This window comes from Pelodiscus sinensis, chromosome 5, assembly GCF_049634645.1.
Source record: "Pelodiscus sinensis isolate JC-2024 chromosome 5, ASM4963464v1, whole genome shotgun sequence".
Classification (NCBI taxonomy): Eukaryota; Metazoa; Chordata; order Testudines; family Trionychidae; genus Pelodiscus; species Pelodiscus sinensis.
This window is the reverse complement of record NC_134715.1, coordinates 26316196-26329474: the sequence shown is the minus strand read 5'-3', so window position 1 is coordinate 26329474 and position 13279 is coordinate 26316196. Positions and strand designations below refer to the sequence as shown.

The 13279-nt window shown below is 44.1% G+C and overlaps 1 protein-coding gene and 1 long non-coding RNA gene across 3 annotated transcripts in view; one reads left to right on the top strand and one right to left on the bottom strand.

Annotated features, from left to right (window-relative positions):
- Positions 1–4936: 4936 nt before the first annotated feature.
- On the bottom strand, positions 4937–11865 carry LOC142829554 (uncharacterized). The gene is made up of 2 exons (XR_012904057.1): positions 11726–11865; positions 4937–7611 (listed from the first exon to the last, which is right to left on the bottom strand). It is a non-coding gene; the product is annotated as an uncharacterized LOC142829554 (long non-coding RNA).
- Positions 7618–13279, top strand: part of LOC106731716 (CXXC-type zinc finger protein 4) — a 26787-nt gene continuing 21125 nt past the window's right edge. For both annotated transcript variants that reach the window (XM_075929686.1, XM_075929685.1), the window contains exons 1-2: positions 7618–8495; positions 10862–12084. In XM_075929686.1, coding sequence (XP_075785801.1) covers positions 11065–12084 — 1020 coding nt within the window. In that variant the 5' untranslated portion in view covers positions 7618–8495; positions 10862–11064. The remainder of the gene's footprint in view (positions 8496–10861; positions 12085–13279) is intronic.

Genomic DNA, 13279 nt, shown 5'->3' with positions numbered 1-13279 from the left:
CTCTCAGTTCTGGTGCATGAAAGCCAGTTTCCCCAACTGATGGGATATTCCCTGTAAATGTCAGTCCTCCTCAGTCCCTGCATCCCCAAACCAGAATGTGCCCAGTACAGATGGAATCTTTGGAGATTTTAGCTGCTAAATTCAAACAAGTCTCTACTGATTACATGTGAGTTTGAGATTTTTCAAAGGCTCAACATTTGCACCATTTGGGTGAATTTCCCAGGTCTGGCATACCTCGTACCAAATTTCATATCCCTGCTTCGGTGTCTGGGAGCACTAGTGCTTCAACAAAATGGTTGTATTATTTTTAAAGGGCAAAACAATGTATTTTTGCCTGGCCATCTTCTGAGAAATAGCTGAACGATTTTAGCTGAAACTTTCAAAAAACAAAAGAATTCTGCCCCTGACAGACATTGAACATGGAAAATTTCAGCCCCACCAGTAAGTCTGGGGGAAAATATAAGCAATTGAAAAAAGGGTCTTATGATAGGATGTTTTGAATAATCTTAACTAAAGATTATGGTTCCATTTCTGTCTTTAATACAGCCATGTGAGGCAAACAAGCTATAGTCCGACAAGTATGCTATTTGAACAGCAAGCCAACCAATCCAGGAGTAAGAGTGGCTTGATGCAAAGGTCCAGGAAGAAAACATAGCCCTACTCAGCACTATTGAGTCATGGAGTTGCTTTGGTGAGCATATAATATAAACAGGACTTCACCTTCTGCTTCATCATTAGTAGTTGCTTTTTTTGCACAATGAACACTCACGTGTAAGAAAGATTCATTTTGTTTTCAGAGTAAAATCCATTCCAGCCATAAAATGAAGGACGTTAAAAAAAATTCTGAACAAGAATAAGAGATGGAACTTTCAAAGGTTTCATGAGCTACAACTGTTAAGGGATACACCGGGTCTTCCAGGATGACTATGGGCATTTCAACATCTCCCACTCTAATCTTGTGGTCTGGAAAGAAAGTCCCCAATAGCAGTTTTCTGTACAAGCCAGTGTTCCTGCAGATATGTGGGACATGTACCATCTCAGACCACCCCACACTGATGTCAATGTAATGCCCATGGTGATCCACAAGCGCCTGCAACACTATGGAAAAGTACCCCTTCCTATTGATGTTGTCTGTTGCAAAGTGGTCTGGTGCTACAATTGGAATGTGTGTGCCATCTATCACCCCTCCACAATTAAAGAAATCCATTTCTGAAAAGCTGTCCCCTATTTCATGCACATTTCCCAGAGTCACCTTCTTTTGCAGCAGGATGTGATTTAGTGCCTTACACACTTGCATTAATGCTGTCCCAATGGCTGTCCCCACTCCAAATTGGTTTTCAACCAACACGTAGCAATCTGGAGTTGCCAGCTTCCAGACAGTGGTTGTCACAAGTTTCTCTATTGAGAGGGTAGCTCTTACTCTGGTGTCCTGATGCCATATATCTGAAGTGAGCTCTGCACACAGTTCCATGAAGGTAGCTTTCCACACCCAAAAATTCTGTAGCCACTGCTCTTCATCCCTCACTTGCATGACAATGAAATCCTATCATATCATTCAATGCTTTTTTCATGAGCCCAAAAGCAACAGTCTACCCTATGTAATGCTCTGTGAATGCCAAAAGCAATCTAAAGTTGCTGCGCTGCAGTCCATATCAGGCAGAATATCTGGCATGTATGAGTCTTCCTTTCTGATGAACTACTCTTAGCAGAACACAGAAGTGCAGGATCCAGCCCTTCTCACAAAAGTTGACAGGATGAACAGGAAAGAATGGCCATTGGGGGAAAAAAAGGCAGAAAAGAAAGCAGAAGCCCATGGAGAACTGGGACAGAAAGGAATGTATCATGATCTGTCCTCAATAAGGACATGACCTGTTGACAGAGAGAGCAAGCTTGAGCACTGTATTCTAATGCGTATTATGTCAATATCGCTCACGATGACAAAACTTGGCAGTGTAGACAAAGCCTAATTTTTTTGTGTGGTTGTTAACACTAAATGGTGGAACAAGGGAATATCTCAATAGCTCACTAAACTGGACTAGTAACTCTTCTATATTTATGTCCAGTTTGTCACCGTATGCAGCTGTAATCACCCCTGCCATAGAACAGTTTTAATCCTGGGCCTTTGGCATACATTTTTACTACTTGATCTACAGCACTAAATCCATTATCAGGAAGCAGTAGCAGGTAGTTATCCTTAGTAAGTCAGCCACAGAGAGGGAACACAACATCCATTGAACCATAATGTGTGTCATTGACATAATTCCACAAATCCAGATTATATATAAAATGGAATGTGGCTGGAGTACATAATATAAGTAATCAACTTTATTTTAGTGATAGCAGTTTGACAACTAAAATCATAAATGCTGACATAAACATGGTCAGTGACCTGCCATGTCCAGATTAAAAATGAAAATATGTATGAATTTCTCTTTTTCAGGATGATGAAAAACACATTTTATTTTGGTTAAGGCTGTCATAGGAATGGTAGAATCAAGTATAAATATCCAACACTTCGCACATTTTGGCTACGTCTAGACTGGCCCCTTCTCCGGAAGAGGCATGCAAAGCAGGCAAGTCAGAATAGGGAAATCCGCGGGGGATTTAAATATCCCCCGCGGGATTTAAATAAACATGGCCGCCGCTTTTTTCCGGCTTGGGGAAAAGCCGGAAAAGAGTGTCTAGACTGGCGCGATCCTCTGGAATAAAGCCCTTTTCCGGAGGATCTCTTATTCCTACTTGCAAGAAAAAAAGCAGCGGCCATGTTTATTTAAATCCCACGGGGGATATTTAAATCCCCCGCGGATTTCCCTATTCTGACTTGCCTGCTTTGCATGCCTCTTCCGGAGAAGGGGCCAGTCTAGACGTAGCCTTTGGGATTTTTGCTCGAGTATGACAAACAGGAGCCTGAGCAACTAGTTTGTATATAGGTAAGATTCTCATTAATGTCAATAGGAATTTTTGTTGTGTGAAATTGCAGCATCAAATTACTGGTGAACAATTTGAGAGCTGTAGAGTTAAGCTTTGGGCTGCATGAGAAGCAAAGACAGCAGAAATTCAACACTGACAGGAAAAAGGCCTAAGATGATAGACATTAGGGAGAACTTTTATTCCCACAGAGATCATTATCCTCTGCCTCCTTCTCCAATTTAGATACAATATCTATAATACTGATGGACCACGATGCTGTGACTCACTATAGTGGCATCCTCCCATTGGCCATGTAATGGACAGGAGGAGTGCTAACAAGCACCCGGTGACTAAGGGGTTAAACTCAGGTAGCTAGCAAAGATGTTGGCCAGGAGACGGGGAGAACTAGTCAAGATAGAGGGTTGAAATTTGAATTGGATATAGGTTCCTTGCCTGCTTTCTTTGTGGGGGAGAGAAGAACCAAGAGTTGAGAGACACAGAATGATTTAAACCCAGGCAGTGCGATTAGCTTAGGAATGAAGCTGAATGTCTTGAAAATGTGTGTATTTAGCAGCATGTTGTGCGGATGTGAGACCTGGGTGATAACGAAAGATTCGAAGAGAAGGATATTGGCGTTCGAGAGGAGTTGTTATAGTAAGATCCTGAGAATAGGATGTATGCAGAAGGTCACCAACAAGGAATTATATGGGAAAATACAGCTGAAAGAGAACCTACTGCAGAAGGTGATACAATAGAAGTTACAGCTATTCAGGCATAGCTGCAGAATGAATGACGAGCAAAAAGCTAAGACCCTGGAATTCGGCATAATGGATGGTCCGAATAAGGATATGTCTACACTACCCCCCTAGTTCGAACTGGGGGGGGGGGGTAATGTAGTCATACGGAGTTGCAAATGAAGCCCGGGATTTGAATTTCCCGGGCTTCATTTGCATGAAGCCGGCTGGCGCCATTTTTAAATGCCGGCTAGTTCGGACTGCGTGCCTCGCGGCTACACACGGCACGAACTAGCTAGTTCGGATTAGGCTTCATGGGCCCGTGTCACCATCTGTGTTTGCCCATTTCAGGTTGGAAATATTGTCCATCAGTCACTCTCCCAGTAGCAAACGGGGGCAGCGGTGGGGAGTGGGGGGGAGAGGTTTCCCAGGCTCACCAATTGTTCCAGGTCCCAATCCACAAATCTTGTATAAAGCAGCCTCCAGATGCATCTCTTTAACTCTATGCAATGTTGCTTCAATTTCCTTGGTCACTTCTCCATAGTCCAACACTTTTTTCGCCCTTACCTCTGAGCATTTAGCTACCCAGGGCCAGGATCTAGCCAGGAGCCTGCTACTGTCTCACCCCCCCCTCCCCCCCCTCCCCCGGTCATGACAGCAACTGCTCTGTCCAAGGTGCTACTCTTGCCGCAGCCTGCTAAGGACACAATTCTCACTCCTTGGGCTTCCTGCAGCTACTAACCCTGTTCTGCCTTGTAGCGCCTTTTGCTGCAGCCTTCTTGGCCCTGATTGGCTGTTTCAGGCATCCTCCCTCCAGTTGGTTGCTTCCTAAGCAGTCTCTCCAGGCTGCTTGGAGAAATCACCTCCATTGCTCCTTTCTGGGATTGGGTTTGGCAGGCTTCTATTAACTCCTTTCATTCCAGTGTGGAGTGGCTGATTAACTCATAGTTATTAAGTATTTTCCAGTAATCCATTCCTGCTATATTCTTACTTTCATTGTGCAGATAGGTAAAATAAGATATAATCATATATCAAAACAAAACAAACGATCACTAAAAAAGGGTTTTACACAGAATACTTAAGAGCTGACCCACTCCAAAGATACTGATTATCTTTAACATTTTCACAAAAGAAACAAAAAATTAAATACTGTGTTGTAATCTATTTCATAGAACACAAGTAAATTGAATGTTCCTTTTAATGAATGAAAAACTTTATCTGAGTTTTTCATTTTTCCTATGAGGTTATTAAAAAGTATAACTCATTCAAAGTAATAATTTAACAAACAAAAATATTTGAGAGATATTTATGTTGTGATGACGCCAAGTGACAAAAGCAAGTGCATTCAAAATTAAGAATAATACCATGTCTGAAACATACACTGAAAATTAAACACAGATGGCACATAACATTGCTGTGAGATCGTTGTACTACTTTAGAAACAAAGTGACAAGGATTGAGAATGAATCTTAACACAAAATGTTCCTGAGTTGCCCGGGTAATATATGTCCTTATTTAAATATAAATTGTTTACCTTTATATTCCTTCTTCCCAACCAAAACAATATCAAAGTAAGATAAATAATACTCTGAAAGGTGCAGCAGAGTTGTCACAAGAGACCATACTGACTATTTTGAAATTGTTACAGTATATTGTGTAAACATGTAAGTATAGACATTTTAAAATGCAGATTCTGTATTTAAGGACTTTTAAAAATTCAGATTATTTTCTTGATTCGCTATAACGGTGGTAAATGAGGCACAATGATCTATAATATAAATATGACTTTAGGGACTTTTAAAATGCAGATTATAAACCTAATCGACAGCTCACCTACCATGTAAATCCTTCTTAGTTGGTGGAGCATCGACACAGCCATTGCTCATGCTCACAAAATCCATGCGCCAAAATTCCTCATGATTTTTTGTTGAGAAAAAGTTACTGTGAATGTATAACTTTTCTAAATGTAGTTTTTCCTATGAAATATCCCAGAGAATATTAGTTCATATTATACATGAAAAGACTAAAAGATTTCAGTTTAAAGATAATGCCTTCATTTGTTTTATATGAGCGCAATAAAGTGAATTAAATTATAGCCTTTTCCCACCTTTCCCACAATTTATAAATGACTAAGATTTTGTTTTGAAATTTTTTTAAAAAAATAATCATATCTATTTATGAATTAACTGTTTGGTTTCCATGCTCATTTGCAGTAAACCAGGCAAGGTCCCTTTGAGAGCCAGTGTCCTAACAATTTAGTATGGATAAAAAACTTGATACATAATTTATTCAATTAATGTAGCCCTTTTTTGTTTGCAAAAAAACCACAGACAGGCTGTATTTTTACAGATATGTTAGTTTTAAAAATTATGATTTGTTCAGTTGTATTTCAGCTTGTAGAGTCCTTGCTGAGAGCACTGTTTTTGAGTTTTCACTCTTCAAGCCTCAGAGGGGTAGTCTCTGTGTTAGTCTATAACTTTAAAAACAATTAGTATTCCTGGGGCACCTTAGAGACTGACAAAAATATATATAGAAACATGAGATTTCACGGGCAAAGCCCACTTCATCAGATGAGCTGGAGTGGAAATAACAGAATCCAAGATATCTATAATAGCAAAAGAAGTACCTGTCATTTTTAGGACCCGTGTAAATGAGGCTAATTAAATGGGTGGAACATGTCCCATTGATAGATTTTTATGTGAAAATTCAGATGTCAAAGGCAGGGGAAATTGGCTTTGTAGTGGGTTAACCAAATAATGTTTTTTTTTCAAGCCCAGGGTAACAGTGTCAAATTTGTAGATGAATTCCAGTTCTGCAGTCTCTCTCTGTAATTGGGTGGTGAAATTCCTTTGTAGAAGAATGGCTACTTTAAAATCCAAGACTGAGTGACCAGGTAGGTTAAAATGTTTCCCTACAGGTTTATGTGTGTTCCCACTCCTGATGTCTGATTTGTGTCCATTTATGAGCTGTTGAAGTGACAAAATCTAAGTAAAGGCTGAGTAAAGACTGCAGGGTCTGGTCCAAGTTTGTTCTGTACTCCTTAACTGAAACATTATCACTGATGCAGTTAATTTTCAGATCCAAATGAAACACAGTCATGTTGCAAACCCCAGAAAAAAATCCCCCATTAATAACCCAAATGCTGACACAACCACAGTGCTATGGTTCCCTAAAAGAGGGATATCTTACCTAATAGGCATATCTCAAGTTTTCACTGTTGCAAAGGTGATCCTCCCTAAACTTTAAACCATTTGTTTCAACTATCTGGAATGTTTGGTCATTCCTAGCCGCTTTGTGTAATTTGGGCCCTGAAATACCTATTGAAGTTTAAGAGTTACTTGTATAGATCCATAGGCAGAACTGGGTCCTCAGATTGCAAACTTCTTGATACAGGAACCTGCCAGTATTCTCTCTCTAAGCATGCATGGCTGATGAGACTAGATACAAATGTCATGATCATACATCAGTAATATGAGGGCATAGATTAGATCACTATATCATAAAAATGTTGAAAAGTGCTGTATGTTAAATGTAAACTACATGTGGATCCATTAGTGGCTGCATGTTCAAAGCATCAAAGTTTTAAAACAGTTTTATTTCAAGTCACTGCCTGACAAATCCAAAGCAGAAACTTGTGCCTACTTGCACTTACAGTCCTTGCATATCACAGGCAAATTCTATACCTCCCTACAGAGACAGAAATAATATTTTTGAAGTCAATAAAGAGCAGGCGAGGCAAATCATTACAATATTCATTTCAGACCCTCCTCTAATAGTATTAAGGTTTAGATTCATTTGCACTGGCAGCGAGCTGAACTGGATGATCTGATAGGTCTTTCCCATCTCTTGACTTCCCAGATGCAGGCTATGTTCATTTCAATGCAGCTCTGAAAGCATTCTTCAGTACAGCCGTTTCTTTTCCTCCTCTAACGCTTCTCAAGAGAAATTGCTCCTTCCAGGCGGCCGCCTGAAAATGGTTATGCAGGGGGTGAGGCTGGGTGCGCATGAAAAGCATCCTTTTAACAAGCAAGGGCCTTCCCACTCCATTCTGCGGCTCGGCTCTGCCTGCCCCCAGCAGCCACCACATCCCCGCACCGAGGCAAGTTTGCTGGGGAATCAAGGGGCTGGGAGCCTCTGCCAAGTGCCTGCTCCTTACAAATGATTCTCCAGGAACCCCCCACCTACTGAGCGAGCCCTCCTGCTCGCGGGGATGGCAGGCGAACGTGGCTGGCTCCTGCGCTGAGCAGGGGATTTGTGGAGCGAAGCAGTGGCCCGTGTGCGCCTCCTGTTCCCGGTGTAATTTGCAGCCAATCATCAGTAGGTGTCCACATCCCTGCATCCTCCTCACCTCGGAGCCAATCACCCCCTCCCCTCCTCTTCCCTCCCCTCCCCCAGCAACCACACACCCGCACACACACAAACAGAGAGAGAGAGGGAGAGACTCCCTGGCTCCCTCCCTCCCTCGCACACAGCGACTGGAGACGGACCCAGAGCAGCGCGCAGGGAGAGGAGACCACCGAGCACACAGCCAGGCGCTCTCACACATACACGCACACACACACTCACCCAGTGCCTGCTCTTTCCTCTCCCCCACCCCTTCCTCCTCCTCCTTTCTCTCTGCAACAAGGGGGGGGAAGCCACTTACAGTTATTTGTTGAGTGGATCGGCGTCTTTATTTTTCCCACCGCCCCCCTTCACAGTTTGTTTACAAGTATCAAAGTTGTAATTGAGGAGCTGCCAAGACACATCTGGATATTTCTTCTTCTTTGTGCTAGGGAGTGATGTGCAACTAATTAAAGGCAGGCAGGCTGGGAGCGTCTGCAATTTCGAGCCCCCCAAATAAAGAGACTGGTAAGTGATTATTTGGTTCTCTTGCTCTCCCTTTTTGCTTTTCTTTCTGCTTTTTTTTGTTTGTTTCTTTGGTTGGGTTTTTTTTTTTTAGGGGGGAGAGGCTGGTTTTGTTCCTGTCCTCTAGGATCGTAAAAGTAGATTAATGCGAGACGTGGGGCAATAAAAGGCGCCGCTGTATTAATTTATTAATTAATCTGCACCCCGCCCCTCCTCCTGAATGTTAAATATGACCTTTGATCTCTATGTCTCTGGCAGACCAGACATGCAATATTGAACATGTACAGGCACACTGGCTTAAGCAGGAACCAAATCATGCAGCCTGGATAGCTATTTTCATTATTATTTTTAAATGTGGTCTATAGTTAAGAAAAAATCAATAGCTGCGTCTTAGGTACCCTTTTCATGCTCCAGAGATGCATCGATTAAACAATAATGACCTGGTTGGTGGGCCACCATCATTTTCTCCTTTCTGGTGGCAATAAACCTTGAAGGGGGATAGGAGGTGGGGGACTGGAGAGGCAGCAAGCAAAGAAAGATTTTATGCAGAAAAGCCACTTTAGTACTGTGAAAATAAACCACAAAATGCTTGCATTGTTTAAGATTTTGAATAAAAAAGCTAAACTATTAATACATTTCCCTTACCAGTTGTCTGAATTTTCTACACATGGTTGGCCAAACTAGTTTTATCGAGTAGTTATTATGGACATGAGGTTACAGTTTCATTTATAGAAACTAGAGGTTTTTGCTATGTGTAAATTTTTAGCCTCTCTCTTCCAAGTCTGTGGTTAGCCTGGAGCTTTTTGGGGGCACCCTTTTTTGCCATCAGACCCCTGAAGGGAGCAATAGTCTCAGGTTTTTCCTTACGTGAAAATAGAGGTGGTTCATGTGTGATTAGGGTCTGTGATTGAAAGATGCATACTAGTTCCTAATCCAAAGAAGGGTGAGGTTTCTTATCTAGATTTATTCTACCATAATCTGGATTTGTTTACATAAACCCTGTTTTTTAGAATATAACATCAGTTAATGATGAAGTTTTTGCACTTGGTAGGTTGGGCTATGAATGGTTCATTAATCTAATTATGGTCCTAATTACTATAATTGATAATCATTTGAACTATACATATTTTAGCCTGAAACAGTACTGGGCCCCATTTGGTGTCCCTGAAGTAAATAAAATGCTAATATTAATTAAATCCCTTGGTGAAGAATCTAGAAAACAGAGTCTGATCATAGAATTATGTTTGAGTTATGTGTTGCTTTACTTTCTAAATACTGAAATAGTGGTTCTTTTCCCATGGTCCACACTAAAGTACCCCTTTCCATGAGATATAAAGAATGGCCCATGAAAAATAAAAGGCCCAAAAATCCTTATTCCTGCATTCAACTTTTCTAAAAATATTAATAATAAACCTGTCAAACCCACTAATGTTTACTTCAGCAGGTAACCATGTATCTGATGGAGTGGGGGGTTAAAAAAATGAACCAATGTATATTTCTGTAATGCCTGCAGGAGGTGCTTCTTTTTAAATTAGTTTTGGGCAGCCCCCATGGCGTGGGGATGTAAAAGAGCCTCCAGAAGAATTGGGGATGTTCAATCCTTAGTAGAACTGCAGGCTCCAGGTCAAAAACTGTGAAATGCCTGGCTTACATATTTTTATCTCCTCTACTTGTTCATTTTTTAAACAAGCAGAACACCCCCCTCCCCTCTATCCCACAAGCACCACCACCACCAAATGGTTTGTGCAATTGAGACCTGTCCTTGGTACATTGAATTAAGACCCTAACACAACCAGCTGTGCTGGGATTCAAACTAATGACCGTCAGCCACAGAAGGACACAGTGGCAGCTGGTAGTCCCCCCCCCCCCTCCCTCCCTCCCTCGTTTTTCCCCTGCCTCTTTAGTTCAGCTTGTATGTGGGCAGGCTCTTCGTACCCTGTTTGCGTACAGTTGATTCTCTAAAGCATTGTGGACTTTCTCAGCACTTCATGTGCTAATTTCCCCTTCGTTTGCTTTGCGTTCTGCTTTACTTCGCATCTGCATGCTCTGGCCACCCAGATCCCCCCGTTTCATAATACTCAACTGCCCTCTGGTTATAGGGATTACCGCCTTTCCACCCCTTTGCACGTCTTTAGCACCCCCACCTGCCCCCTTCCCCTTGGCATTTGTGTCAGCGCCCCTGTGCCTCCCCCGGGGTTGCCCATCGCCCAGCTCCTGAGGCATTCACGCAGGGGGAGGAGGGAGGCGAGAGCGGCGGCGGCGGCGGGCTGGTGGCGTGCTTGGTGCGGGTGCAAAGGCGCTGCGGCGCGTGGCGGCGCGTTTCGGGGGCCTTGCTGACACCTTTGTGGACATGACTTTCTTTATTTTAGTTGCCACCGTTCCTGTGAGAATGCAAACGAAGAGGCTGCCTGACAGTTTGCCGTCTGCAGAAATGTCCCCCAAAGAGGATTAACCTTCTCCCCTCCCCCCTTCCATCCCTCCCCCTTCACCCACCGACCCCATCCATCCCCTCCAGACGACGGCCCCTGTGGCCCTCCGCCCTGCCCCTCACTGGTGCACCCCCCCCGCCACCATGAACACCAACGTGTGCGTGGAGAGCGGCCCCAACCCCGAGGCCCCGGGGCTGCCCAAGGATAACCACCTGCCCGAGGGGGCCCTCAACAGCCTTGTGGATTACAACTCGGAGATGGAGCGCTACCGCTCCTTCGCCACCTTCTACAAGACCAATGGGGGCGCCTTCCCCCAGGCGGCCAAGATCGCCCGCATCACCACCCCCATCTTCCCCAGCGCGGCCGCCGCCGCCGCCGCCCGCATCGGCATGTCCCCCTGGAACTGCGATAGCGCCACGGCCGCCGCCGCCACCGCCATGCTCTGGGGCAGCGGCGGCGGCGGCGGCAGCAGCAACCCCGGCGGCGCGGGCGGCGCTAGGAAATCCTCCTCCTCCGCCGCCGCCGCCGCCGCCGCCTCGCTGCACGCCGGCCGGAGCAGCAGCCTGCACCATCGGAACGAGTCCCAGCGGCTGGGCAAGCCTGGCTGCCCGCCAGCCGAGCAGCCCGCCTTGCAAATGGCAAACAACAATTTCCTCTCCACCTTGTCCCCCGACCACTGCAGACCTCTGGCGGGGGAATGCATGAACAAGCTCAAATGCGGCGCTGCCGAAGCAGAGATAATGAATCTCCCCGAGCGCGTGGGGACTTTTTCCGCTATCCCGGCTTTAGGGGGCATCTCATTACCTCCCGGGGTCATCGTCATGACAGCCCTGCACTCCCCCGCCGCCGCCTCCGCCGCCGTCACAGACAGTGCGTTTCAAATTGCCAATCTGGCAGACTGCCCGCAGAGCCATTCCTCCTCCTCCTCGTCCTCCTCCTCCCTGGGAGCCGCCGGAGGAGGGGGGGCGGCGGCGGGAGGCGGGGGAGGAGGGGCCGCCAACCCTGCCAAGAAGAAGAGGAAAAGGTGCGGGGTCTGCGTGCCCTGCAAGAGGCTCATCAACTGTGGCGTCTGCAGCAGCTGCAGGAACCGCAAAACGGGACACCAGATCTGCAAATTTAGGAAATGTGAGGAGCTAAAGAAAAAACCTGGCACTTCACTAGAGGTCAGAGGAGATGATTTCTTTTTTCCCAGCCTCCCTCCGTCCCTCCTCAACCCCCTGCCCCCGCCCCTCCAGTGCTTCTTGTCTAGCTTCAAGATGCAGCAGCCCTTTTCGGAAGCCTCGTGCAGGTTGTAAGGGGGTTCCCGCACACGTGACACTGGCACCTAGTAGGATCCCACCCTGAAAGGAGAGGGTGGGGGATGCTCTTAAATAAAGAGCCGGAAGGAAACGTGGAGGGGGGAGGGGAACTCCCTTTTACAAAATATTTTGGTCCTTGGAAAAAAAAATCACTGTAGTTTCATAGAGTCACAACTAACATCACAGATGACAAATTAAAAGCTTCTATTAGGGGTTTCTTTCACACCTCCAAACAAGCTGGGCACATCAAATTCTATACAATTCTTGGAACAAGCTCTGTGTGTTTATCTGTTATTTTAAAGAGTTCTCTTTGGTGACATGGAACAGATTTTTACTTACATGAAACCAAGGGTGGAGGGCAAACACTTTTAAACCTGAAAGCAAATGGGGTGTTTATTCATTTCTAACTTAATTGTTGCCATTATGAGATCTCTGTGCTTTTTCTACTGTGTTTCTATCTGACTTTTCTATATGACTTTATCTTTGATTTTTGGTGGCGGGGAGGGGAAGGAGATCAGGAGAAGAATGTAGTGGAACGCTTTATAGTGGTTAGCAGTTCAGAACAAAGTAATAGCTAGCTAGTTATTTTCAAGGCGACTGATGGCAATTTGATTCAAGAAAGATAGCCACAGAGTTAAATAGTTTGGTGAAATGTGCTACAAATTCTTTTTGGCAATGCATTTTACAAGGTAACCCTCTTACAGTGTATTAAAATGTGATGTAAACCTAATCACAGGTATGACTGAAATTATGTCTGAACTGAACTGTATATACGTTTATTTTTACAATGTGTCCTCAGAACTGACAATGTATTGAATATCACAAAGCTGTAAAGACAGGTTTTCAAGTTTGCTAGACGTACAAAACACAGACAGATATGATGTGGGAATTTCAGTTCATGTACTGAGTACAAGAGACAATGACAAAGATACAAAATATATGTAAAATTAAGTGATATTTTTAGACAAAGGAAAACAAGACAGAAGAAAGACTAGTAATCATATGTAATCCCTTGTCATTATTAAAATTATAGTGTTGCTGGTTAGATGCACATATCAGA